Genomic DNA, 25,407 nt, shown 5'->3' on the forward strand with positions numbered 1-25,407 from the left:
CTTTTCTTTCTCCCTTTTTACGAGCAGAATTTCAATGTAGAATTCAAATTAAAAATGAAATTTAAAAGTTAGAATTAAAAAGGCTTATTATTGCAGTATGCTATAATTATAGCAAACTACTACCGATGTTCGCTATAACATTAAGGTTAACAATTTGTCCAAAGAACGATATCCACGGGTCCACAGTGCACGATCGTGCATGATCGTGTCCGCAAGCAGGAAACCACAGTGAGAATCTCACGCTCTCACGCTCTCACCTATTTTCAAATCAATCGTGGAATTATGTTCATTTGTCAGTTGTCGTTTTGCTGTTGAGATTATTCATTTTTGGTACGAATAAGCAAATATCATAATTAGCTAGCTTAGCAATAAAACTACAGCGTTGTTTTGTTCTGGGCGTGCTTGTCTGGCACAGTGTTTGATGGAATAATTAATGCTTAATTGATTATTACCATGATTTGCATAAAATCGTCAAAAAAAAAAACTACTGCGGCGCTATAAACTAAAATCAATCGAAAAACGATCGCGGAAGATCCCCACTAACCATTGATCGGAAGCGTGCGGCTTGAATACCTTCGAGCGTGAGCTTCAAACTAAGCACCGTTTGCTAAATTCTCTTGAGCGAACGACTTAATTTTCCTGTTTTTTATTTGCCCAATCCTGCATGTCGTCCTGCGAACCTCACTACGTCATCAGTTTACTGAAACGTGAACCACATTCAACGAACGATTCGGTTCGGTTTTCAATACAAGCACAATCACAGACAACCGCCCTAACCGCGTGCTTCAATATTGACCGTAAGCACATTGTTCTAAAAGCGAAAGCCAACAAAGCGTGCAGAACGGGCGTTGTAGTTTGAACTGGACCGTGTTGAAGAAGACAAAACAAAAATCCCGCAATGATCCCGACCGTTTCGAGACGCCACCGAGCGAACGGACCGAGAAGAGATGCGACACCAACGCCACACCACACTAGAGCCCGGATGACCGGGCTGTTGGTACAAACTGTTATCACATTCCGCTTACCAAACCGCTGCTTCACTTCAACCCTCTGATATGCGACCGACCGTCTTTCGGCGGGGCATAAACCACAGGCACGAACCGTCAAATACACACATCGAACTCACGAACCCCCACACGAGCGCACGGTTGTGTGTGGGGAATATAAAAATTATATCAGAACCCAGCGGGACCCGCTATTGTCGTTCCGCCGTCAGCTGAGTGAGGTCGTCGTCGTCGTCGTCTCCGTCGTGGTACCATGGTGAAACAAGTGCTGCTGCCGGAACCGCGCTAGTAGTTGCCACACATCCGCACGAAAACAAAGCAAGTGGTTAGCCTGGGGATCAATTTGGCTGGCGAAGAAATCCACCCTCAAACAGGTGCTGCAGTGTGCAGAATAATAGTGAACACGTGTGTGCTAGATCCCACGCAACAAAAATCACGACAGTGCTCGGGAGATCATGTGCGATCGAAAAGTGTTGAAGGTCGTGTGAGCCTATTTAGAGAGGTGGGCTCCCTTTTTGCTATCAGTGTCCAAATTATCTGCGGTATTTCCCCCAATCCGGACGATTGTTTTAACTCTGCTCGGCGCAGCAAAATGACGAGCTACATCGAAGTGAGCATACACTCGGAACCGGAAGATGACGATCATCACGATCTGTCCGATCTCGAGCTGCAACAGTGTAATAGCAGCGGCAGCCGCCAACACCTGCTACAAAGCATCACAAATGTAAGCAAACCCCAACAATCCAGAGGGGGGCCGGCCAGAGGGAGAGTTTAAGCTTAGCTGAAGAACCACTATCTAATCGAAAGTGGCCTATCGTGATACTTAACCCCCCACCAACCCTCTTCTCGTGATCATAACGTGCCATCAATAAGGCAGGGGGGGTGTATGATAGGGCGACAGCCAATTCATACACAATTGACAAGTGATAAGTGAAACAAAAAAAAATAGATTACAAGAAAGAGAGAAAAAAAACAATCAAGTCTCGCAATCGTGTAAAACCTCGTGTTTGTTTACGTGTGTGTATCTTCCAGGCGTCCCAATTTGTAGTAGCATAGCGTAGCCAAAACACCGAACGAACGATAATGAACCAAAATGTCACTATTATGTACGAACAATTTGGAGCCCACGGCGTTAGAGAGTGGAGTTTATGTGTGTGTGTCTGAATTTACAAACGAAGCACATCGAAGAGTGGGTGGTGGTGTTGTGGGGATGGAATTACCCCCCTCACGTTCAGCTGGGTGCGTGATAAACCTTTGGTTGAGGTTGAAGTGTTACCCTCTTAGGCGTTCCATTGAAATTATTCGCCTTATAATGCATCGGTGGTAACGCGATCATTAGAGGCAGCATGAGGGAATTAGGAATGAGAGCTGCTGTAAACTAACGGTTGGCGTTTTGATTTTGGGATTGTAAGGGCAGTCTTACATATGGGGTCTTATAGCAATTGATGGAAGAACTAAACCACGTCGTGGTTGTTGATGTTCCTCTAACGATAAGAGACGTTTTTAACCACATTTATGAGGTTTTTGGAATGTTTATTTTTCCCATGTAAAGCTTGGTTCATGTAGAAAGAGGGCACTTGGTAACTAATGTAGCTTGTTTATACTGTTATTCCAATTTAAATGCTTTCTAAAAATGATAGAAAAGTACATAAAATGAAAGGAGTTCTTAGACTACCATCAAACCTGCCGTTTTGACCAGTAAATTCCACCAATTCTACATTCGTCCTTGGTTACTGCTTCCCTTTTCCCCTATTTCTGATCCATTATCGCTTAATATCTTTCTCTATTGGGCGGCAGCAATTTGGTGGATTTGAATGTTTTGGGATAAACTTAACTGCATTCTTGATATACTATTGTAGTATCCAGCCAATACAGGACTTAAGCATATCGTGAGAACTTATTATAAACGGTGTTGAGTAAACAAACAGTAAAACTGTTCCTACTATCATTGCAACAAAGTGCTGCAATTGTAAATGAACTTGCTCTAATGAAATTTCAGAATTTCAAAGCAAACCACACGCCGAAGATCACACTCTTCGAGGAGCGTCGATCGCTCAACCCATGCTTCGTTGCCAACGCTCACGCGCGTTTACTCTGTGATGTCCTTGATTGGGAATTGGTAAACAAATGAGCGAATAAAGAAGATAAAACGCGAGCTACTTCAACATCTTTTGCCGGCTCGGCGCAACCTCACACAGAAAGAAGAGTGCCAAAATTATCACCAATTTCCGCCAGCCCCTGCTGCGGGAGTAGGGAATACAACCGATCCTTCCCGCTTACACGGCACGGAGTTGGTAACAGCAGACGATTACACAGACGTTCCTATCTTTCTCCGGCGTCATCAACACCGGCAAGACGTAAAAGAGAGTCCCCCAATCGCTGGTGACGATGCCCCTGGAGATTAATTTACAAGTGGAGCACACTGGCTTGCGTACCTTTCGAAGATCAGGTTACGATCAGGAGCTACGATCAAACTACGTCAAAGCAAGGCGTATCACAACAGTTAGGGACCACCATTGGGACATTGGAAAAAACAAGACCACGGTCAACAATTAGCCCTGACCGTCATCCTGCATATATCTATGGAAGGGCGCATTAACTGCTTTCATCCGGAAATTGGGCAAACCTGCCTTCAGATCACAATTCCATTGTGGAATTGCCAAGTCACGCGTTTTGTCCCAGTGTCACACTGTGTGCTAATTGGAGACCACTCCTCAAGCTCCTGTGTGTGCCAAACGTTTAATGCGTGTACTTACACAATTCATCTCCAATCTGCTATTAGTCGACACGATTAGCACCATATCTCACCGGATGTTGTTCTGGGCTTTTTATAAAACGACCACGCTATGCATGTGTGTCTTCGGAATTTCTAGCCATCATCTCGAGTGCGTCATTGATAATGGTTTTGGAAAACTAATCTAAATTTATTCTGCAGCTTTCCAAACCCGACTGTCTCTTCACATCGGCAGCACAATCGTCCAACGAGTCCTATGGCAAGGCAGAGAAGCGAAAGCTTATGTGGGCCACACTGTTTACGGTAGCGTTTATGGTAAGGAAGAGTGTTACTTACGAATATTTGCACAATATCTATTCCTGTCTCATCAAATCAACTTTCTTTCTCAATGGCAGACAGCAGAATTCGTTGGGGGATACCTGTCCGGCAGCTTAGCGATCATGACGGACGCGGCCCACCTGCTTTCGGATTGCATCAGCTTCGTGATTGCGATCATTTCGATCTGGATCTCGAACCGACCGGCCGACGCCCGGATGTCCTTTGGCTATCGGCGGGTCGAGGTGCTCGGTGCACTGCTGTCCATCTTCGGCATCTGGGCCCTGACCGCCGTGCTGGTGGTCATGTCCGCCAATCGACTGATCGAGGGAGATTACGAGATCGACGCCGATACGATGATCATTGTGGCGATCCTGGGCGTCGTAATGAATATTGCGTAAGTGTTGTGATCCACTGACGGGGTGGCGCTCTTATACTCATTACTACTAATCCCACCGACAGGACGGCATTCATTCTACACGGGTCCTGCAGTGTGGTGCCACACAGCCACAGCCACGGTCACAGCCATGGCGGACATGGTCATCATTCGCACAGCCATTCCCACGGCCACAGTCACATTTCTCGGCCACGGTCGAAAACTCCTCAGCTTATCGCAACACGCCTCTCACTGTCAAGGTCCTGCTCGCCGCTACCACGTCGGATGCTTCGCGCCCAATCGTGCGATGAGAAAAAGTGCGACAAGCTCGAACAGCTCGTCATCCCGAACTATCCACCGAGCCCGCAGACAGGGAGTCCACTATCGTCGCGTCAAAACAGCCGGCACAACTCGTTCGCCCTCACCGATCACAAACAGCGGCCAAGTCTGGACACGATTCTCACCAACGCACGGCTGAAGCTGCACAAGGAAAGCGTTCGACATCGGATGAGCATCGACGCTGGGTTGAACTCGCCCGATCTGATCAGCTCGAGCAAGCTGGCGTACTCGCGGATCAGCACCGATCCGGAATCTTCCACCCGGGGGCACAGTGAGGATGAGGAGCGCGGAGGCGACCGGTTGGATGCATCCTTTCCAGAGCTTCATGCGCATCATCGTCATCATCATCATCAGGAGCAGCATTGTGCGGAGGACGTGGTGCAGGATGACAGCAGTAATCTGAACGTTCGAGCGGCCATCATTCACGTGATCGGCGATTTCATACAAAGCATTGGCGTGCTGGTAGCTGCAATAGTGATCAAATTTGCGGTAAGTGTTGAGCTTTATTCGAATGCCCGGTTCTTCGGAGTGTACTTACGCGTCCCGGTTCTTCGTCGTCCACAGCCTCACTTGAAAGCGTTCGATCCGATCTGTACGTTCGTGTTTTCGCTGATCGTGCTCGTCACGACGGTTCGTATCTTCCGCGATTCGATGCGCATACTGGTGGATGCCGTACCCGTGGACGTGTCGCTTGAGCGGCTCTCCGCCGAGCTGGCCTACATCGAGGGCGTTAAGATGGTGCACGATCTGCGGGTGTGGAGCGTTTCGACCGCGTGGAATGTGATGACGGTGCATCTGATGATCGGTACGTATTTGGGAGGGCGTTTTTCGCTTCATTCCATGAGCAAGCAATTTAGCATGTCTTTTTTCTCCCATCTTTCCACCAGATCCGTTAGCGAACGCTTCGGAAATTCTTGCCACGGCGGATCACATCGCGCGGCACGATTTCCGCATCAAGCACAGCACGGTGCAGATCGAGAAGATGCACTTTTAGAAAAGGTGATCACCATCTTCGCCTGCCAACACATCAACACACACACACACACAATTGTGATTTCACAGCCCTGCCGCCGTCCGTGCAAGAAGCGATCCTCAATACTTTCTGGTCACTGCACAAATGCGCTGTGTTAATAGGTTTTAAAAAAGGTCGCAGTCACTTCCAGTCTATAAGAACAAGTCATCGTTAGGGATTTAAGCAAAAAAGGCTAAATAAAAGTTAGTTTTAAACATTGAGTGAACAAATAAACGACGTAATGTTTGAACGATTTATTTAAATCAATTCGATTTTGACGCATTTATAGTTTTGCTGACATCTACACATAAGCCAAACAGAAAAGGAACCGATTTATATACTTTAAATATGTGTTACACGTTTCCCTCGAGACTCTGTTGTGTGTGTGTGTGTGTTTGTGTGTCTAGAGCACCATAACCGGCTTCATCATATCAAGCGCGCAGCTAGAAAGCTGCAGCATATACTAATCCTAAATACGTGTTTTGACCTTGCCCCACTCCCAAGCGGGAGTGCTCTTCAAATGTGTTTCTGGTGTGTGAGGAGGGTTTTTTTTTTATTACATTAAAATAGGTAATTTTTGCTTCAAAAGTTCAAAGACTTCTTCCGCTGAACGCTTTCATGTGTACGTGGGTTGTGTAGTTATCGCAAATTACAATTCGTGTTAATATATTGGTGGTTTTGTTTGCATGCTTTGCCTTTGTTTCAATTTCAAATTTCTATTATAATTCTCGATAATAAGTTCGTTTACTTCGTGCTTGTGTTTATATGTAATTCAATTTATCCTACCGCTTTTTTTTAAATGTTTTTTATCGCTCCTTACTTGTTTTTGCTGTTGCTTTACTATTATAATAGTGTTCTCTTTTTGTTGGACATTTCTATATATTTGACCTACGACCGTCGTTTTGCAGCTGCAGCGCTACGTTTTTGAGTTCAGTAAAATGTGCAAAAAAATTGCGCAAATCGAAAAATAAACGCACCGAAGCGTCACTACGTATCGTCCAGGGAGAGCGCTCCCTGAGTTCGCCCCCATCCACCTTAGTTCAAGCTTAATTGGGTCCTCGTTGTTTACTAACTTCACAACGCACTTCCTCTACTGCTTGTAGGTGTTGGATTAACACCGATCTTTTTTTTTAACACACACACATCATACATACTTTGCTGGGACGCGACAGGGATACATATAGCGTGTGTGTCTGTGTGCACGGTTACAACACTCCATATACTGTTGTTTAAGGTGTAATGACTTTTGTATGCTTTCTTCATCTAGATCGCTTAAATAATCGTTTCTTGAGCCACTGCATCACAAAGCATATAGTTTCGTTTTTATGATCCGCTTTGTATGATGCATTTTACTATCAACGTGTCACGTTGGAGAGTGACTGGAGGCGTAGAAAATGAAACAAAACGCAAAAAGAGAGAGTCTTAGTTTCTCAACATAAATAACAGCTGTTCCCGCAAAACGGTAAAAATGGATAGCAAACGTTTTACAAGAATGAATTCACACTATTTCATGCAAAGAAAACAAAAACTATAAAAACCAAAAATAGTATGTTTTTTTAAGGAAAAAGAGGGGAACCGCAAAAAAATGCTTTATTTTTTGTTTTGTACTCATAATGCGCGCATCAAAAGTTTGCTTTCTTTTGGTCAAAGAACGATTTCAATAAGGCACTCTTGCTCAGTGGATAAATTTTCGCTAACGCAATATGTTTGTGTGTTTATCTCGATTTTGTTTCATTCTTTCGTTTGCTGCTGCTTCTCCACGTCTCTAAACGTCAAAAAATACAAATGCTTCAAAAATGTGTCCATCTAATTCGCTCTCATTCGAATTTCACCTGCTATCACACCTATTTTGCATATCATAAATGTGTAATTAAGGCTTTATGCAAAGGAAAGGTATCTACGGAAGAAGCTAAAAAAGCTAACGAAACTGTTAAGCAGTAGTAGAATAAGACTGTTTATGTTAAGCAACGTGTAGCAAAATACAAATGTGCTATATCATGAACCGATCGGGCGGCTACTAGCCAGCCGCAGCAGTAATAGTGTAGTAGTAACGGTAATAGGCAATTCGCAAACGGAAGGCAATTTAAGCTCGCGTGAAAGTAATCGGCCTGCGCTCACAAGTGGAAAATAATCGCAGAATCTATTATCTACAAAGATTTGTCCATTCCACGGCCGGCAGGCGTTCTTCGAATTGGAAGAAAAACTGTTGTAAAACTCTTGTACATATCTCGCCATATCATCACCACCACTACCGCCAGTGCCACAAAATGCAAAAGCAACTCATGTCTGTTGGAGGGGGATGAAGTTGGATTTCTTTCGCCACTAGTTTCAACAAGAGAGGAGAGCGTGTAAAAGCAACAGCTATGCACGCGCGCTGCAATAATAATAATAGTAGTAGTGGATGCTAATAATAGAGTAATATAAGCAGCGATAATAGAACTAGATAAATGATGTTCGATTGTTTGCTTCTTTTTTTTGTTTGTTAATAAATAGAGATTCTTTCTCATCTTACATTTCGATTTGCTGGTTTCGCAGTTTTGTGTTTGTGTAGCTCCACTGCATGTACATTTTAGTAGTAGTATAGTATAGTATGGTTGTGTCGGTTTCATATTCAACGTGTGAGTCGTGGCTTTTAAAAAACTAATAGTTAACACGCGTGCGTAGTACGACCGAGATGCGATAGGGCAAAGCAAAGAGAACGTACACCTAAACTCTGCTACTAAAACCTCTTCTGCTCGAGGGGGCTCTTCTACTTGAGCTTGTCTTTAAGAGTGTTTGTTTGTTTGCTTGTTTCCTTGGTTAAACCTATCTTGCCGTCTTTCCTTTGTATCTTGAGCTCACAAAACCTAACCAAGTCCCTTCTTTTACATCCCTCTTTCAAGGTTTGATTACACTGAGCACATACACATCATTTTGTCGATTGCATTTTGCACGCGGGTCATGGAAAGTGGGACTTGCGGTGCCCAAAGTGCAGCAGCAGCACGCGGAAACGGAAGGTACGTTTTTGTCCAGGAGAAAATGGGGTTGTGAATTGGTTTTAATGATTTAAAAAAAAAGTCCTTTCGTGTCATTTTACATGTAAAAACTAGTACTTACAATAACAGGCATAATAATAATTTTATAATATTCGACCGTAAAAATGTATAAAACAATCACATTGTTGTGTACGTGCTTTCCAACAGTTCATATTTCTTGCTTCACGCGCTTCCTTCTGGTCTCCAGTTCACGGTTGTTACGGTTTTTTTTAATGATCGTTAGAATTTTCTGCAATCTTAGTGCAAAAATGGGATAAATGAAAATGCTCAAAACTTGATTCCACCTTGTGGTAGAGAACATACATCTCATCGCGGGTACAGTGGAAGGGATGGAATTTTTATACTAAAAAAAAATCCGAGCGATACCAACCGGTGATGTGCTCGGACAAATTATTGAACGGGGGTTTTTTATGATGATCATGGTATTTACGTAGTCTTGCATTCACATGAACGGGTGTTTCGATTTATTTTCGCCGTGACGATCGGTGCTGCGGGTTTCACTGTTCCGGATAGCTTAACGAAAACTGTCAAAAATAAGGTTCAGTCCAGTGTGTGTGTGTAGTAATTTACAAAACATTACTTGTCTCTCCACCAAGTGGTCAATTTTCCTCACACCGCCTAGCTTTCGCTCGATTCCGTTTGCGTTTCATCTTAACTAGAGACAGCATCTACAGTTTGTATTGGTGTGTTTTGTTGTCGCTTTCGATAAAATTTTCGCTCGACTTTAGCTTGAACTCCGAAATGAGCCTATCTCAGGTATGGGGGGCGCGAGTGATGGAAAAAAAGCTTAAAGCAATCGTACTGTTGCTGCTGCCGTCTCACGAGATCAACTCGTATCGACCAGCGTCGTCGTCGCGGCTGCTGCGGCGGTCCCTACCGGAGGGACGACGGCCGTACTACAGTTGTTGTCATCACCACCACCGACGCCGTTTTGCTGCGCTGCTGGCTCGTCGCTTGCCGGGGCAAATATTTCCACCGCCGTCTGCTGCTGGCTGTTGGCCAGCTTCTGCTTGCGCTTCATTTCCATCAGCTGCTTCCGCTGGGCCTCCCGCTTGGCTGCCGCCAGCGCGGCGGACGCCTTTTTCGCCTCGACACCGTTGCTGCCGTCCGTCACGGTGGAACCGTTCGCTGTGCCGCCGGTTTTGTACGGACGCTTTACCAGCTTGGTGCGCGTCGCTCCTGCCGTCCCATTGCGAGCTGGTGGCGGTGGACTCTTTGGCGCTGGTTTCTACAATGACAAACACAGCAAGAAGGAGATCAAAAAATGAGCGGAAATGAAACGAAACTGTGCTTTGCTTGACGCAAATTACGCGCGATTCTCCCCTTTCCGTACAGCAAAAGTTTAGTACAAAAAGGAGAACCGGTACTCTTCGTGCTAGAAAACTTACCCGCCAACCATTTTTCCGGAACGAATCAATTTCGGCAAAGCTAGCGTCGACGTTGTTTACCTGCAGCATCACCATGTCCCAGAAGCCTCGCAAATCTTCGCCGGTCGTTTGGAACTTTTCGTCCGGCGATTGGTTGAGGTTCGTGTAGCACAAATCTTGAAAAGCAATTAAATTCACAAAAAAGGAAATTAGTTTCGAGTTTATGTCTGTTTCCTAGATATGAATGCCTTATTTTCCATTGCTGTATTTCGCTTGTTTACGATCGTTTCCTATCAATTTTTCTACTAAAACGGTACGAGTGTGAGGGTGCTAAATGAAACAAACACTCCGTCGTGTCACCTTCGGCTGTATTAATTAATGCGAAAAATCAAAGCGTAACTCAAAAAAATCGTTACGGGCCGGCCCAACAAGAAACACACAAAAACAAGGATAGGAGGAAATAATTGTATGGCCTACACGCGGCAGCGAATAATCAACGCACGAAAGCGTTTGTTTTGATGGTGGCGGCCGGCCATCACCGCCTTTCGCGCGACCATCTATTTATGGATCGATGGAATGTTTTGTTTTGCCTTTCCCTTCCCTTCGTGCTATTCGTTGACAACATTTCGAGCGAATTATGCGTGAGTGAAATGTGTAATATGTAAACATTCCATCTTTAAAGCACAAATTGTTTCAAAATTAAAAAGCGATGATTAAGCCCCTGAACAAAAGAATAAAGATAGTTTTCATGTATCAAAATTAAAATTCTTATCAACGTGATCGATTTATCTCTTCAAAGGCAACGACACCATGCGCGTCATTCGACTTCCAACGAATCTACACTATCTGGGCATTAATACTACTACACCGTGCAGCTTTTCTTATCTGTGGATAATCTTTTCCACGGTAGAAACAAAAACATTTAGCGCCACGTGACGCTGCGAAAACAGATCTACAAACAAACATCGCCACGCAATACTAACCTTCAAATTGTTTCATTTTTTGCGAACACAGCAGGCGGGCCTTGCCCACAGCAACCAGGATGTATCCGTTAATGTCCTCGCCGAACTCGACGCCATCGGCCTAAAATTTACATCAGAAAAGAACTATCATCAGCTGCCAATTCATACACTTTAAGGGCGGACAAGACGAGCGGCGGAACGTGCAAGTGGATTGGGAGAGGAACCGGCATACATATGTCTGTCAGATGAAAATGAAAATAGACAAACATCGTCCGTCTGTGTTTGGTGCTCGGAAAAAGGGGGAAAATGGAAAGTAGAAGTAAAGAACACCTTACGAAGAGATGAGGTGTAACAACGTTATCACTACCGGGCGCATCTCAATACACTCACATCCTCCCTCTCTTGATCACTCAAACACCTTTCTTGCCCCCGCAATGCGTACCTTCAACAGATTGATTTCTTGCTCCACTTCGTCAGCCATTGCTTTGAGCCGATTCTGTTCAGTTTTTAGGATCCGCAGGAAATGGTTACCGTCCAGCACGATGTTGTTGTTGCTGCTACTAAAGCTACTGTCGTTGCTCCCCTGGCCATTTGTGGTTACCTCGATTGGTTTACCATTTGATTGGATGCCTCCCTCCGCCACAGGATGGACAAAATCGGCCATCGTCGCGACCGCGGGCAACGTGATGCTGCTGGCGGCCACCGGTTCCATTACCACCGTGCTTCCGCCGTTCGCTGTGCGCATATTGTCCGCGACGAACTGACTGCTATTATCACAATTCACAATTTCACCACCGCCAACAACAAGCACTTCCTCCTTCTTCACGCTCACTGCAGGTACAACACTTTCAAGCCCGTTGGTGATGGTGTCACTGCTCTGTCGAACACCGTTCTGTACGCCGTTTTCGATCACACTCGCGGCGACGACTGTCGTCGGCTTTGGCTCGTCAGGTACGACAGTGGCGGCGGCCGTGGCAATGGCGTTACCACCATCGGCAGTCGACATTCGACCAACACCGTTATCGGCCGCGGTTGCCGACGACGGCGACACCACTACCAGCGAGCGCATCTTTTCCTCCACTATCACCGTCTTCGATGACGTTACCGCCGCCATCGATGTCTTGGTGGTGGTGGTGGTCGTCGACATGTCGGTAGAACTCGAGCGGCTCTGTGACGCGGTTTCGTGATGATGCTGCTCCGTTACGACGCCGGTGGTATGCTGCTGCTGCTGCTTTGCCTCGGTGATGGTACTGCTGCGTGCACTAGTAGCGTTACTATGGTGATGGTTGCTTGTTAGCAGAGCATTCTCCTCCTCCTCCTCCTCCTCAACAGCAGTCCGTCCATTAGTGCTGCTGCTTGTTGTGGTTGTGTGCGAAGAAATTCGAGCATTTTTCACCACCATGGTGGATCGATTCGTAACCGTCGTGCGATGATCCTGCTCTTCCCGCACCAGGGAATGCTGCTGCTGCTCGAGGTGATCGGTGTTGCTGCTGTTGCCGTTCGCTTGCGTGTACCGTTTCGGGCCGGTGGTAAGTGTGACATTCTCTTCCGCAGTGTTGCCATTCGCATGCGTCGCCGCACTGCCGTTGACGGCCGTGGTACGATTCGCCGGCGGTGCTGCCGGTTTCGGCATCTTTTTCGGTGAAAATATTTGCAACTGGGCGCGGAATTCGGGCCGCAAATGTCGCAGCACGGGCAGCGATTCAACGTCCGCCTCGTCGCTGCCGTTGCTCACTTCCGCCGCCCCGTTTAGCTGCTTGCCGTTTTCATCGTGCACCGAGCCGCCGTTGGTTCCGCCGTTCGTCACGTGCAGACCGCCGGCCGCCCCATTCGCTACCCCATTCCGGGCCGTTCCATTTCCCATCGAGTGATGGTGGTGCTGCTGCTGCTGTCCAGCCTGTGCCGTACTGCTGTGATGGATCAGCTTGACCGACGCACCGCCACTGGTGTTGTCGTTGGCAATGTTGTTGAGGTACTTGCGCTCGCTGCTGCTGTAGTTCTGCTTGTTCAGCACCACCACCTCGCTCGCTCCGTACAGCTTCTCGACGCGCTGCTGGATGAAGCTCTTCTTCGGCGTCATCAGCAGCTGGGCCGTCGCTTCGTCCCGCGCGTGACTGCTGATCTGCGACTGGGAGGAAATTACCTTCGTACGCATGCTGCCGGCAAAACTTCCATTTCCATTGAACATCCCCACGTTGTCGGTCATATCGGCACCACCACCCGAGGGCGGTGACAGGATTGAGCCATTCATGCCACGCATCCTTCCAGCAGCACCACCGTTCACTACACCGGCACCGTTCATCTTGAGCATTCGGTTGCCGCCTGTACTTGCGCTGTAGTTGTTGTTGTTGTTATTGTTGTTATTGTTGATGGTGTTGTTCATGCTCACGTAGCTGAGCGTTGGCGCGGCCAGCAGATGCCCACCGGCACCGGTCTCGGTACGGTTGTAGTGGAGCGTCGCGATGATCGGACGGCTGGGTGAAACTTCGCGCGACTTGTTAATGTCCTGGCGGAGCTTCGAATCGTACGTCGTCAGGTTCGAGTACCCATTGACGCAGCACGCCAGGTTCAGATAGCTCGGCTTCTTGTTCGTGGCTGCGGTTGGTGAGCTGTCACCGGTGCCGCTTAGCAGGGGTTGCAGTGCTTGCTGTTGCTGCTGCTGCTGGCCGTTGGGTGCTGTGGTCGTCGTTAGCACCGTGCTGATGTGTCCTGTCACCGGGTCCAGTACGCTCGTGACTGCTTGGCAGTTAATGACCGGTAGCATACAACGCTCCTTGATGCCGGCGGTGAATTCGCGCGTAATGTCTTTGCCCGAAATCGGTGTTAGAAAGTTCAGCTCTCCGGAGGTGTCTGTGGGGATGAGGGAAGAATAATAAGGAAATGTTAAAACTCAGAAACAATCACTTTGATGGTAAGAGAAATAAGCAAATTATTTTAATTTCAACAGATCGATTAAAAACGCATTTATTTCTATTTCTTGTAGATTCTCATCGAATGGAATACGTCCTACAAACCCCTAACCTACCGCAAAAAAACGTGGCATAACTCATCGACTTTCAAGTTCAAGAGGCAAGAGGCCAAGAAAATCGATCCTCCCACATCCCCAGCGACGGCCTCGAGGCGTAAATCGCGTCAATTGCTGGCACACGACGGCACAGTCATCTCGCTGTACGGCTACTGGCTGTAGGGTAGTTAAGCGACCACATTAAAATCATTCCCCTGAAGGACAGTAGCTTGAACACACGCACAGCACAAACAGGGGTGTCGTAAATTTCGCTCTCCACAGCCGGAACCTCCTGTTGCACACACGCGCGTGGGTAAGCGCTCTTTCTTCCTTTCCAGCTGGAAAGGGCTTTCTCAGGACTCCACCTTCTGGATGGACGGCACACGAGTAAGCGTTGTTCTCCTCCAACACACAAGGTCGCTGCTGTTAGTGGTCGGTCATGGGAACGATAAATTTATATACAATATGCACGCATTCCTTTGGTGCTATAGGACACGTTCAAGGATCTTCTCAGGGTGCCGGCGCGCCACTCTAACGCCAATTCGAATTGCTACGACCATTACAGAAAGGGGTTTATCGCCAGCTACAAACAAACACAGAGAGACAAACGTCCTTCAAAATTACCAATCAACCACAGTTCATCATGCACCCCCATATACTTCGCTTCGCACAATCAGTCTTTGTGGTGTTGCAGAGCGTGATAAAGCATTCGGGAGGAGGGGTATGTGTAGAAAGTAACTTTGATAAATGAGCCTGACGATGGATCGTATTTTCTCGTGTTTCTCTCTTTTTTAGCACTTTTGTTCATGACCGATAAACTTGAAGTGTGTGAAGTGTGTGAGTGTGTCTGTTAAATTGCACCTCCGACAGCAAGCAACACACATATTGACACTTTCAATTGATCGTTTTCAACCTTCGGTACGTTAATGTGCTGCTGCACCCCGTTGTAATTGCGCGAACAGTACTTGAAAGGGTACAACAGCACCTTAATGTTTTGGATAAATATGGTTGAAACCTTCTTATCAGTGTAAATTTGTAACAAAAAAAAAACTTAAGTACATTCTTCCTTCCCTAAACCACATTCTTATCAATGAAATTTCCTTTTTGCCCTTTTTCCGACGATTCGCAGAGAAAACCACGACTAATTCAATTCGACGTAATAGTACCAGCAACATACTCTCCCGTGGTTTCACTACTCAGACTGCAAGGAACCATCAGCTTGGAGAGAGGGGAGAGCGGGGGGGGGGGGGGTTTATGAGCACACAGAGCATTTGGAAGCAGGCCAATGGTGCTGATACAGGTACCATAACAACACACCATGCGGAGAGATAGCGCGTACGGAAAACATCGATGCAGTTGTGTTATGTTTACTCTCTTCTACTTCTTCTTCTTCTTCGCAATCCGCTCGAACGAAATCAGACGCACTGGGGGGAGAATGTAAGCCAATATGTTTACACAAGCGGGAGGCATAACCTTCATCGCTCGTCGGGCTGTTTCGGTTGGCTGGAGTAACATGATAACAGCGACTTCTCCCGCCGACAAACCCAGTGGTAGTAACACTTCGTCACACAGACCTCCTCTTTATCTCGCTTAATCGTATCGTAGTACACAGCACCATCCCAAAATTGATCGAGCACGCAGTACCTTTTTTTTAAAAAAAGGGGACAATATTATTGCTTCCTTTGGCAAATACCCGCTGAGTCACATTGCATTAGTCACAAGCGCGGAAAGGTAAAAGCCCCCCCTCCGGAGTTTAATACAGCTTTTCTAATACATTATCCGCACACAACAACAGCACTGCAATCACGTATTGAGGTGGTTCTCGCAACAATTGGGCTTAAATTATAATCATTCTGTAAATCTGCAAGCCATAGCCCCCCCTCAGGGGAGTGCGATCCATATCTGCCCACGTGTTTTTTGTCGGAGCGATTCGCAATGCAGTCGTCGTAATGAGTGGGTGTTCGAGTGGTGGCCGCTGCACCAGAATAAAGCACGTACGTAGGAAGACTCATGCTAATGTCACCACCTCCCCTTTCGGAGAATTGCATCCTGTGTGTCACCAATTTTGAATGTAAGCGGATGAGCCATAGCGAACTCTTGTTTATGCTCTACTTACAAATGCACTGTTGGAAACACTTCAAACTAAAACCTTGAATGACATATAACTTTTTAGTAACCTTTTTAGCCTTAGCTGTATTGTAAGCATTGCATTTCACAATAATAATCCACTTGAACACCTTATTACGGTACAGTTGCTCTCAATTTCGTGTTGTATTATCAAAAGATGGATGATCAATTTGCCACTTGATAAAAGCGGCCTTTGCGCGACAGTTTGTGGAGTCCACTCTAACACCCTTTTTTTGCGCGAAACACCAAGTAACGCGAACACACTTGCGACACGTTGCGTCAGCGGACAGCTATGCGTGATGCGTTGTTCTCCTTGTCGCGCATATGCGAACTGGTTTGCTGGCGGACAACCATACAACACAACACAGAAAAAACACACACAATTCGCAGCCCTGGACCTAGAGAGTGCCTGGAAGGAGCCGCCGCCGCCGACGGATGACGCCGCGTTCGCATCAGCACCACTTATTACTAAACGATTTGCGTCGCATTCCATGTATCAACCGTCTGCCTGTACGTGTGTGTGTATCTCGAACGATTTGCATGCACTTTTGCAATTTATTTATCATTCGACAGAGATGATCAACCATATTTACATACACATTCTTCCAACCTACTTTTCTTTGGTAAAACCTCGAACTGTCGATCACCCCGATCACTGGGCTTGAGGCTGAAGGAACACGCTGCGCTGCACACGGTGGGTAATATCACGCTTACAAGACCGAACCACTCTCACTCACTTTCAGTTTCAGGCACCGACTCTTATCAACCAACAACAGGCAGCAGGCATGTACTGTATAATGCTGTCTGCTTTCGGTGTGGCTTCGATCGTTCGCCGCCAGAATTACACGACCGCTCGGACCGACTGCCGAACGCACATTGGAGCAACACGGCGGACGGCGCACGCGGGACCTTAGAGGAAGCCTTCTCTCTCCCTCTCGTCGTTCGCGGTTCTCTCGTGACACGCGCGATCATTTGGAGTAGTGGTGGTGGTTGTTGTTATTGCCTTATAGCCATTGCCACTGCAAGACCGAAGTTCCGAACGCTTCCCTCCACTTCTTTCTCCGGTTGTTTTGGAGCAAACACCAAATAGCGCCCTCCACCCAACAGAAAACTCCCTTTTTTGACTTCTCTTCTATGACGCAATGGTTCCCCTCCTTGACTGGCATGGAGGCGCCCTCTTACATGGGTCCACGCCACTCCAAAATGCGTTCAAACTTTACCTTGAGTGAGTGCATTACCTACCCACCCACCAGAACCTCTCTCTGTTAGTCGTTGAAGTCTCTTTTGCTCTCTTCTGTACTGCAGTTCCAACCTTGCCATCCCTTCCTCACGCTAACAACAGCATCAGAAGGCGTCGGCGGACATTTGTATACACCAACGCACCCCCAATGCACGCGTCTAGTTTTTGCCGGCGTACGCCCAAGCAGTGCGCGCAAACGGCAGACGGCGACTACACTCACGCACTCATGCGGTGTGTCGCCGACCATTGGGACCAGGTCTCCCCCCAGAAGAGGAGCGGAGGGTCGATATAGCTTTAGGGCTTCTCACTCCTCCGAACCGAACCGGGTGGGTGATACACTGGATTAAAGGCGATTCCGTCCGTTCGCCTTCGATCGATGACAGCGAGCACGACTGCTTCGGATTCCCATGCACTAAACACTTGGTGCAGAGCTTGTAAATACAAAATGCAATGCTCCTCTTGCGTCAGGCGAGGCGGCTCTCTAAGCGCAACCGGACACCGCTAGAGAGGCTTTAATTACGGACTGGATTACAGTCAGTCGATGACTCGCGATGCGCTGGAGTTATTGGATTTTCTAGTTCCTCTCGTAAAACTCAATAATCCTCTTCATTTACAGTCGTGTATATTTGTTGGACAATTTTTCCCACAAACTTCATGGAACTTCCTTTTAAAAGGTACACATTTAATTCATCATCTTCATGAATTGATTCATGTGGTTTTGTTTTCCCATCTACTTAAGAGAGTATGCCATGTGAAGCAAACGAATTAAGAACTTCTGGATGAGCTGCTAATGACAACATCTGCCCATCCAAAACCTGGACGATCATTAAAAATGCATTAAGCACTAGCGAGCTAGCTGGTGTAAAAATAACGGATTACAACGGAAAAAAACAAACAAACGCCCGGTGAAGGTGCTAATTACTCCGGATCATTTAATACAACAGTCTATAAATAAGCGTGTAATGCTTAAAGCTTTGCAGCATTTAGAACATACAAAATAGATCGCCTTTGAGACGAAGAAGAAGCCAAATTATAACGAAAGTGACTAAGTAAATGCAGCCTTAAAATGTTCTGAGGATTTTTTTCAGTCTCGTTTGTCCAAAACATCCGCCAGAGCGTTCCATTCCCTCCAATTAGCATAACACGAGCTTAAGCATGCTACTCATCTTTCCGGTACAACAAAAACACCTTAAACCCTAACCCAAAAACCCAAAGCCCAATCGTTTGGCCCTGAAATTCAAGGGTAAAATATTCAAGATGCGTGCATAATTAAATTCACACAAACAATCGAATCGGGGTAGAAAAGCAAAACCAAACGGCATCACCACACACCGATAGGAAACAGCATTTCAATAAGAAAAAAAGAACACAAACTTCCGTGTCCTTGACGGTGCTTTGTTTCGTAGAATACCGCCAAAACGCCCACCACCAAAATTCGTTCCCCGCATCCAGAATGAGCACCGATTCGGCATGCTATAAAGCAATCATTCAACGTCAGATGTTGTGTGTTAGAGGCAACAAGTCTGGGAAGGTCCGGAACTCAATTTCACACATTTGCATATGCGAAGTGAACAAAACAAAAGCCAAGAAAGATTCCCTATGGTTTTTAGGAGGCAAAAAGTCGAAACCTACGAGGTTGCTCGTAAAGCTAAACGGGAATGTGAACTATAGTCGACAATATGCAATAAGAACGGTTTTTATACAGCTTGTGCCAATCTAATAGTAACCACAGAGTACAAAGGTGACAATGTTGAATGTAACACAGAAAAAAAGACAATTGGAAGGAAAAGGTATCGTTCAACCCACGTGAAGCGGGACAAAAAACTGAAAGCATTTAAATTTCCGTTTGACATTGACCTTCGCCTACCGGAGCATTGAGAGAAGCACGGTTTTACGGGGGGATATGTTGTCCCCAATATGAGGGTTTTTCTTCTTCTGGGGTCTCACTCACCTTGTAACTACAAAGTAAGAGTATAGATAAATGGAACAATAACAATGCCCACCGCTATACCATACACCCAATTGCGCTGCCTTCGCGCCTATGTAGAGGTGGCCTCTGCTTAGCCGAAACGTGAGACACAGGAGAAGATAACAAGAAAACAAGAAAATTAAATGGATTAAACCCACGTTTTTCATCATAAATCGTGTATGATCACGCGTACTTTTACCCAAGAGCGTTTAACATCCCGTGTTTCCTGGCCGGATGACGTAAAGCCATACAAAAAAGAAACAAAGAGATTGATAGACGTTTGGTCTACGTCGGAGAGTGTTACCCAAATCTAGCCTACCCCGTATGCACGACACACACACACACACACACGTGCAAAATGCGTGGGATTGCACCACACGTTCACTTCCCCATTTCTCTAATGGCAAGTGGTTGGTATACCAGTTTCCTTCCACAGACCGCCTAATGGGTCTCAAATCCAATTCAAGAGCAGCGACAAACGATCGGAATCGGGTGTGTTGGGATCCAATTTTTTGGCAATCGCCACATCATTCCGGGGACACTTTTATAAGGTGCTTTTGTTTGTTTGTTTGCTCCGTTTTGGGACCGCAGAGAGCAATCGCACCTCGGTTTGATTTATCGTCACACATCCCGCGTACACCCGCGCGCATCTTGGTTGGTGTAGTTACCACGGGACCGGTTTCAATCGGGACAACACATTCAATGCCACGGTGTCCGTTGATAGAAGACGGAGGGAGTAGTGCACAATTGTCTGTCAATAACAAGGTGGTTGCCAAGCGAGTTTGATTGCCCGGTTTCATCCTTATCCGGGGGGACCGACGTCGTTCGACCACCAACAAACTGAGCTGAGCAATTCCGGGCCCGAAGTTGGTCCGAAACCTGCTCCGCGCCACATTTGGGACAACGGATGGCCGTGAAAGAAATGACTTCCTGCTTACACTCCCCGGAATCGTAATGGCTCATCCGCCCACGGGACGAGAGAGGGAAACAGATTAGTGCGTCGTCTTTGTGAGCAGTGATGGTTTTAATTAAGTAAGTAGAAATTTCATCATACAGAGCAGTAAGCTTGATGTGATGCAGAGAGAAAAAACGAGACTAGAAAATGACCTAAAAAGGGTATGTATTAGAACGATATCGTTAGGTGGTAGAAACAAAGACAACAGTACCCAATGACATAATGATATCGTCATAAACATAAGGAATAAATTTCATAAGTAAATTATAGCAGAATTTGCAAGTTGCTACTGAGCTTATTTCTGCCAATAGTACTATTAAGCATGAAGATATAATTGGTAAATTTACAACAGTTAGTCCACGATTTAGATGGATATCATGAAACTAAACAGCCAATTTTAGTACATGATATTATAGTTTTGCCACATTAAATCACAAAATTTGAATCGAAAGCAAGAATGCAATAGACATCAGGTAAGGCCCAAGTGACATTTGCTCGAAATTGTTTTACCATATCTGCTCGATTAGTACTCGATACGCCTGAAATTGTGGATTTGTGTGTGATCAAGTGTGTTGAAAGCGCCAAGATTTGGTGTGATCGTAAATTAGACGTTGCTCTATCGATGGACGACGACGTCAAGCTCATTTTTCATTCATAGCTATGGTTTTTTTTATGAAAAACAAAAGCTACATTTTTGTGACGTTATTCTATAAAAATGGGTATTATTTAAGTATAAAATTGATACATGACCAACTATAACGATAGGAAACATAATTTCCGAGCGAATCTAGAAGAAAGTAACGAAAAAGCCGCCTCGCATTTGATTTTAAAGGACTTTTTCTAAATTCCCTTAAACTGGTGCAGTTTAAGGGAAATTAAAGGTTCCAGTTTAAGGGAATTTGCTCGAATTCCCGATTATTCGTGCTATAAAATGTCAGTTGGGGAATTAAGAGCACTATTAATTTATAGCAAACTTTATAGCAAAAATTTTAATCTGCTTTGAATACTATGATATTGTAGTAACTAATACCATTGGAATAGTAGGTTTGAGCAAGTAGTTTACATATGATAAATATCTACTTATAACCAAATAATTGCATTTGTTATTTCATTTGCCATAATTTATTTATTTTTAACCACTCTAATTGGTGCTCTTAATGGAGTAAATTATTTGAGTTGTCTCACTCTACTACATTCAGAGTACAATTTACTTTATTCAGATAATTTAGTAAGAAACCTTTATTGCCCGATTTAATAAGTATTCAAGAATGTCAAGAGAGTCAACAGCCCATTCAAGAGTGTTGACCTAGCTAACTAATGCCTTTGAAATTTCATCCAAAGCAATTATAATGCAAACTTAATTTGTTGTAATTGTGTTTAAATATCATCAAATATTTCAAAAAAGTTGTCACAAAAATGAATACAAATACAAACCAAGTAATCAACAAAAAAAAAAGTATTTTGTAACGGCTTTCCGTGGGGTAGTTCTCGCTCCTAATCCATTTTAAAAATATCTTCCTCCCCATCAAATCGTTTATCGTTCGCTCTCTCTCACCTGAGAAGTCGGTCGAATCGGCATCTACATCAAGCGAGCAACTACCGATGGAATCTACACTTCTATCCATATTCCAACCGCGGGGACAGAAGGGTAGATCGCCACGCTGTCTCACTTGCTCGCGGTACTGGCCGCCGCTCACGTTCTGGCCCGTGCTGCTGCTGCTGCTGCTGCTGCTGCCGGGTGTGCTACTGCCGCGATCTTAATCGAGTGCCTGGGACGAAACACTGGTAGCGATGGTGCGCGGAGGAATGGGAAGACTTTATAACACCACACCACTACAGCACCCAGTGCTGCCCGCGGTGTACTTCTGCCCACCGACGACACCGAAAGACCGAAGCTGTTGCTGCACACGGTCTGGCCAAATTAGGATGCATATAGAGAAGGATGATACAGTCTCTCTCTCCCCTGCACTCTCGCTGCTACTTGTGTTGTGTTGTCTCGCCAATTTTACCTCACCATTTATTATTCACACATAACACAGCACATTGAACACACATAGTGGCACTGCACTGCTGCACCACGCTCCTTCTTTTTGGCACTTTCGTGACCCCAGGGGGATGCACTAATCGCTGCCAGCAGATTATGCAGCAAGCTACTTTTTTTTCTTCTTTTTTTCACTTCCACACACACACACAAAACACACCGTTTAGCCCAATTTATTCAACGAGACACCAAGTCACACCATACACACTAAATTTCTAGAAGAGTGGAACGAGCAAATTAGTATTAAAAATGCATTCACATAGAAAAGTCGGAAGTCAAATACTGATTTCAAAGCAGCACAGACACTGAGAAAGAAACATAAGGCACAGGAGTATAGGAAAGTAGGGACACACAGCTGAAATATTAAAATCCACTTCACTTGTGACAGTCTGCAGCTGTTGCAGAGGAAAACCTGAACACGCAATCCCCGCGCGGTCGCCCATAGCCCCCTAAGGGCTATTCCCAATTTCCTCCCAAATGTCACTCTCCACTTGTGGGGGGCCTTTCGCTCTATGCACAGTGTTGCAATGGGGGCCCCGCTGCATTTATAAGCTAAAATAGGAAAATGTTGGATTGGTGGAGAGCCGGAATAAGCATACGTCACGAGGGAACGCAAACCATAAAACACGACCGGATGTAGCATTTAGTAGAAGCGATAGCGGCTCCACCTCTAAAGAACTATTCCTAATAATAATCTCCGCAGTGCAGATTTGGGAGTCGTTCTGGAGAATTCATAGAAGCAGAGCACGAACGAACTCTGCCTGCTTGCCTGTATGCCCTCCGGGAGCCAATTCCTGAGACCGAGGGAGTGAGGGACTGCAATTTCCGTACCAAAAATGTCTATTGCCGGTGCAGGTTTTACGGCTAAAAAACGGGGAAGAGGGTCGTCGCTTTTTAGAGGCAAAATCGTGGCAACACTGCGCTCAGTTTGTCTCTGCTTCAGATAATACTACGGCAGAACCGCACCGCCGTGTCGCGCGTGAATTAAACCGTTCGCAGTTCGTTAATTTAACGGAACATTTTCTTTCGCCGGAGTGTTCCCGCTCGTACTTTGGGGGAGGGGACGTTGTGCCGTGAATGTCTCTGGGGCCGGGAGAGTGTCTTCTAAATCTGGAAATAAAAGAAAACAGAGCACACGGTTAGTGATGCCGTTTGAGGTCGTCCCCGGTTGTTGTGCGGCTAATGGAAGTGGTGCACACCGGTGTGGGAAAGTCATTATAATTTAAATCCCGAAGGGCGGGGTGGGATGTTGTGTAAAGGTGTGAGTGGAAAACTGTCACGACAAAACCAAACCAACGTTAGACGACGACTCGCTTTGGGGTGCGCGAGTAAAAGTTGATCTAATGATAGAGCGTTTCTTTACAGCGGTACACACAAGCGGTGGTGGTCGGGTGACATCCCGACGAGAGATGGAAAGACATGCACACAGCAGATACAGGCGAACGCGACAAGAGATGCACGTGCATGCTCGCTTGGTTTGTGCCGGGAAATTCTTACAATTTTAGAATTCACTCCGCACAACGTGTTTCTGCCTAGTACCCCCGGGCGGGGCGGACTACAAACTACCAAACTCCATCGTAGCGGTACCAAATCGCATAGGGGGGCTCTAACGACAAGACAGCACCAACATACACTCTTCACTAAAACCATTCGTGAGGGGAAGTATAAAAAAGATGCACATCCTTCCCTTCAACCGATGCAAAAGAAGGGCCACGTTGCAGCATTTCGAATGACAAAAAGCCACCCATTATGGCACATCGGAGTCGGAATTTCGTAGCAACAAAACCAACAACCTTTGAAATTGGATACTCCGGATGAAGGGTGGCTGGCTGCAGCATACAGTACACACTGGTAGGGCCATGTTTTTCGTTTTACCATCAGAATGTCATCTTTTATTCTCGCTTGGTCCCCCCACCCGCACCGGGGGCGAAAGGTCATTTGTTGCCTTTCCCAGCAGAGTTCGCTCGGAGGTCTGAGTTAAAAGGTCAGCTAAATCTGGTACGCAAATGGTAACCGCTTTTGACCAACTGAGGAGAAGAACAACAAATCCCACTATTCTTCTCCTCAGAACACGCATTGAAAATGGTTCTTGTTAGCTTCTTCTGCTCCCGAAAACACGCTTCCCGAACGCATCTTCTCTACAAGTACATCATGCAGCACACTATAAGCGCACCTCTCCCCACTACTAGCAAAACGTGCACCAGGTACTTAAAAATAGATCATTCTATTTTAGGCGCCTTCTTAATGCAAGTTCTCTCTTCTACACTTCTAGTAGAGGATGCACTGCAGCGCGCGCGCTGGGGACTCTTATCCGAAATAGAGGAAGCAAAAGCAGCATTGCACCTAATACGTTGAAAAATGCACTCAACGGAACGGTAACATGCCCCTGCTGTTCTTGTTGGGACACGCTCAATACGCCAATCAAGCTTCCACCGAATTGTCAAATGCAGTTGCAGATGCAGTCTACTGCCGAAAAAGTGGTGTTAGTATTGATGATCATGTTAAAGCGATACCAACGCTCCAAACGCAAGATGCAACTGAACTTAGACACAAGGTGTGATTCTAAAAATACGTGTAGACACACGCGTCACGCGATATTTATAACACGCCGGGCAAGAATCTTTGCCGTAATTTTGCACCTAAAACATCGTTAAACTACGGAAGAATGTTGGGGACGCTTAAATTTAGTTAAACAAATAAATCAACCTCAAAAGATGCTCTTAAGATCACTCAGCTCATTACTGAGTGCTCCATTAGGTGTGCGTTTATTACCCAAGAGAGTGGTGGTGACAATCGAACCTCGCAACACTAATTTGTCAATCTGTGTGTGTGTGTGTTTGTCTTTGACCACTGAACGTGACGTCATTGTCATCAAGTGTCCGAAAGCCACAAGTATCCCACCCAACCCGTCTCCCAGGTGGGGTGGC

General features: G+C 46.0%; 2 protein-coding genes across 6 annotated transcripts in view; one reads left to right on the top strand and one right to left on the bottom strand.

Annotated features, from left to right (window-relative positions):
• The first annotated feature begins 1,154 nt into the window (after window positions 1-1,154).
• Window positions 1,155-6,011, top strand: LOC121598117 (zinc transporter ttm-1-like). The gene is made up of 6 exons (XM_041924708.1): window positions 1,155-1,728; window positions 3,940-4,053; window positions 4,134-4,450; window positions 4,516-5,257; window positions 5,333-5,573; window positions 5,656-6,011. The coding sequence occupies exons 1-6, from the start codon at window positions 1,597-1,599 to the stop codon at window positions 5,760-5,762; spliced, it is 1,653 nt and encodes a 550-aa protein (XP_041780642.1). The 5' UTR covers window positions 1,155-1,596; the 3' UTR covers window positions 5,763-6,011.
• Window positions 6,012-9,131: 3,120 nt separating this feature from the next.
• The window catches only part of LOC121598116 (myb-like protein A), a 37,698-nt gene continuing 21,422 nt past the window's right edge, over window positions 9,132-25,407 (bottom strand). For 2 of the 5 annotated variants that reach the window (XM_041924704.1, XM_041924705.1), the window contains exons 2-6: window positions 21,995-22,695; window positions 11,587-13,994; window positions 11,166-11,265; window positions 10,204-10,358; window positions 9,132-10,043 (exon numbers count right to left, since the gene is read on the bottom strand). In XM_041924704.1, coding sequence (XP_041780638.1) covers window positions 9,642-10,043; window positions 10,204-10,358; window positions 11,166-11,265; window positions 11,587-13,994; window positions 21,995-22,064 — 3,135 coding nt within the window. In that variant the 5' untranslated portion in view covers window positions 22,065-22,695 and the 3' untranslated portion in view covers window positions 9,132-9,641. Of the gene's footprint in view, window positions 10,044-10,203; window positions 10,359-11,165; window positions 11,266-11,586; window positions 13,995-14,169; window positions 14,210-16,889; window positions 17,163-21,994; window positions 22,696-25,407 lie in introns of those variants that run through there. The other 3 variants (XR_006005518.1, XM_041924707.1, XM_041924706.1) reach the window with 3 other exon arrangements.

Source organism: Anopheles merus, chromosome 3R (genome assembly GCF_017562075.2).
Source record: "Anopheles merus strain MAF chromosome 3R, AmerM5.1, whole genome shotgun sequence".
Lineage (NCBI taxonomy): Eukaryota > Metazoa > Arthropoda > Insecta > Diptera > Culicidae > Anopheles > Anopheles merus.

Coding starts and splice junctions, on each gene's coding strand:
- LOC121598117 (XM_041924708.1), top strand. CDS start 1,597: ATGACGAGCTACATCGAAGTGAGCATACACTCGGAACCGGAAGATGAC. Junction 1,729..3,939: donor TGCTACAAAGCATCACAAAT/GTAAGCAAACCC, acceptor TTTATTCTGCAG/CTTTCCAAACCCGACTGTCT. Junction 4,054..4,133: donor TGTTTACGGTAGCGTTTATG/GTAAGGAAGAGT, acceptor TCTCAATGGCAG/ACAGCAGAATTCGTTGGGGG.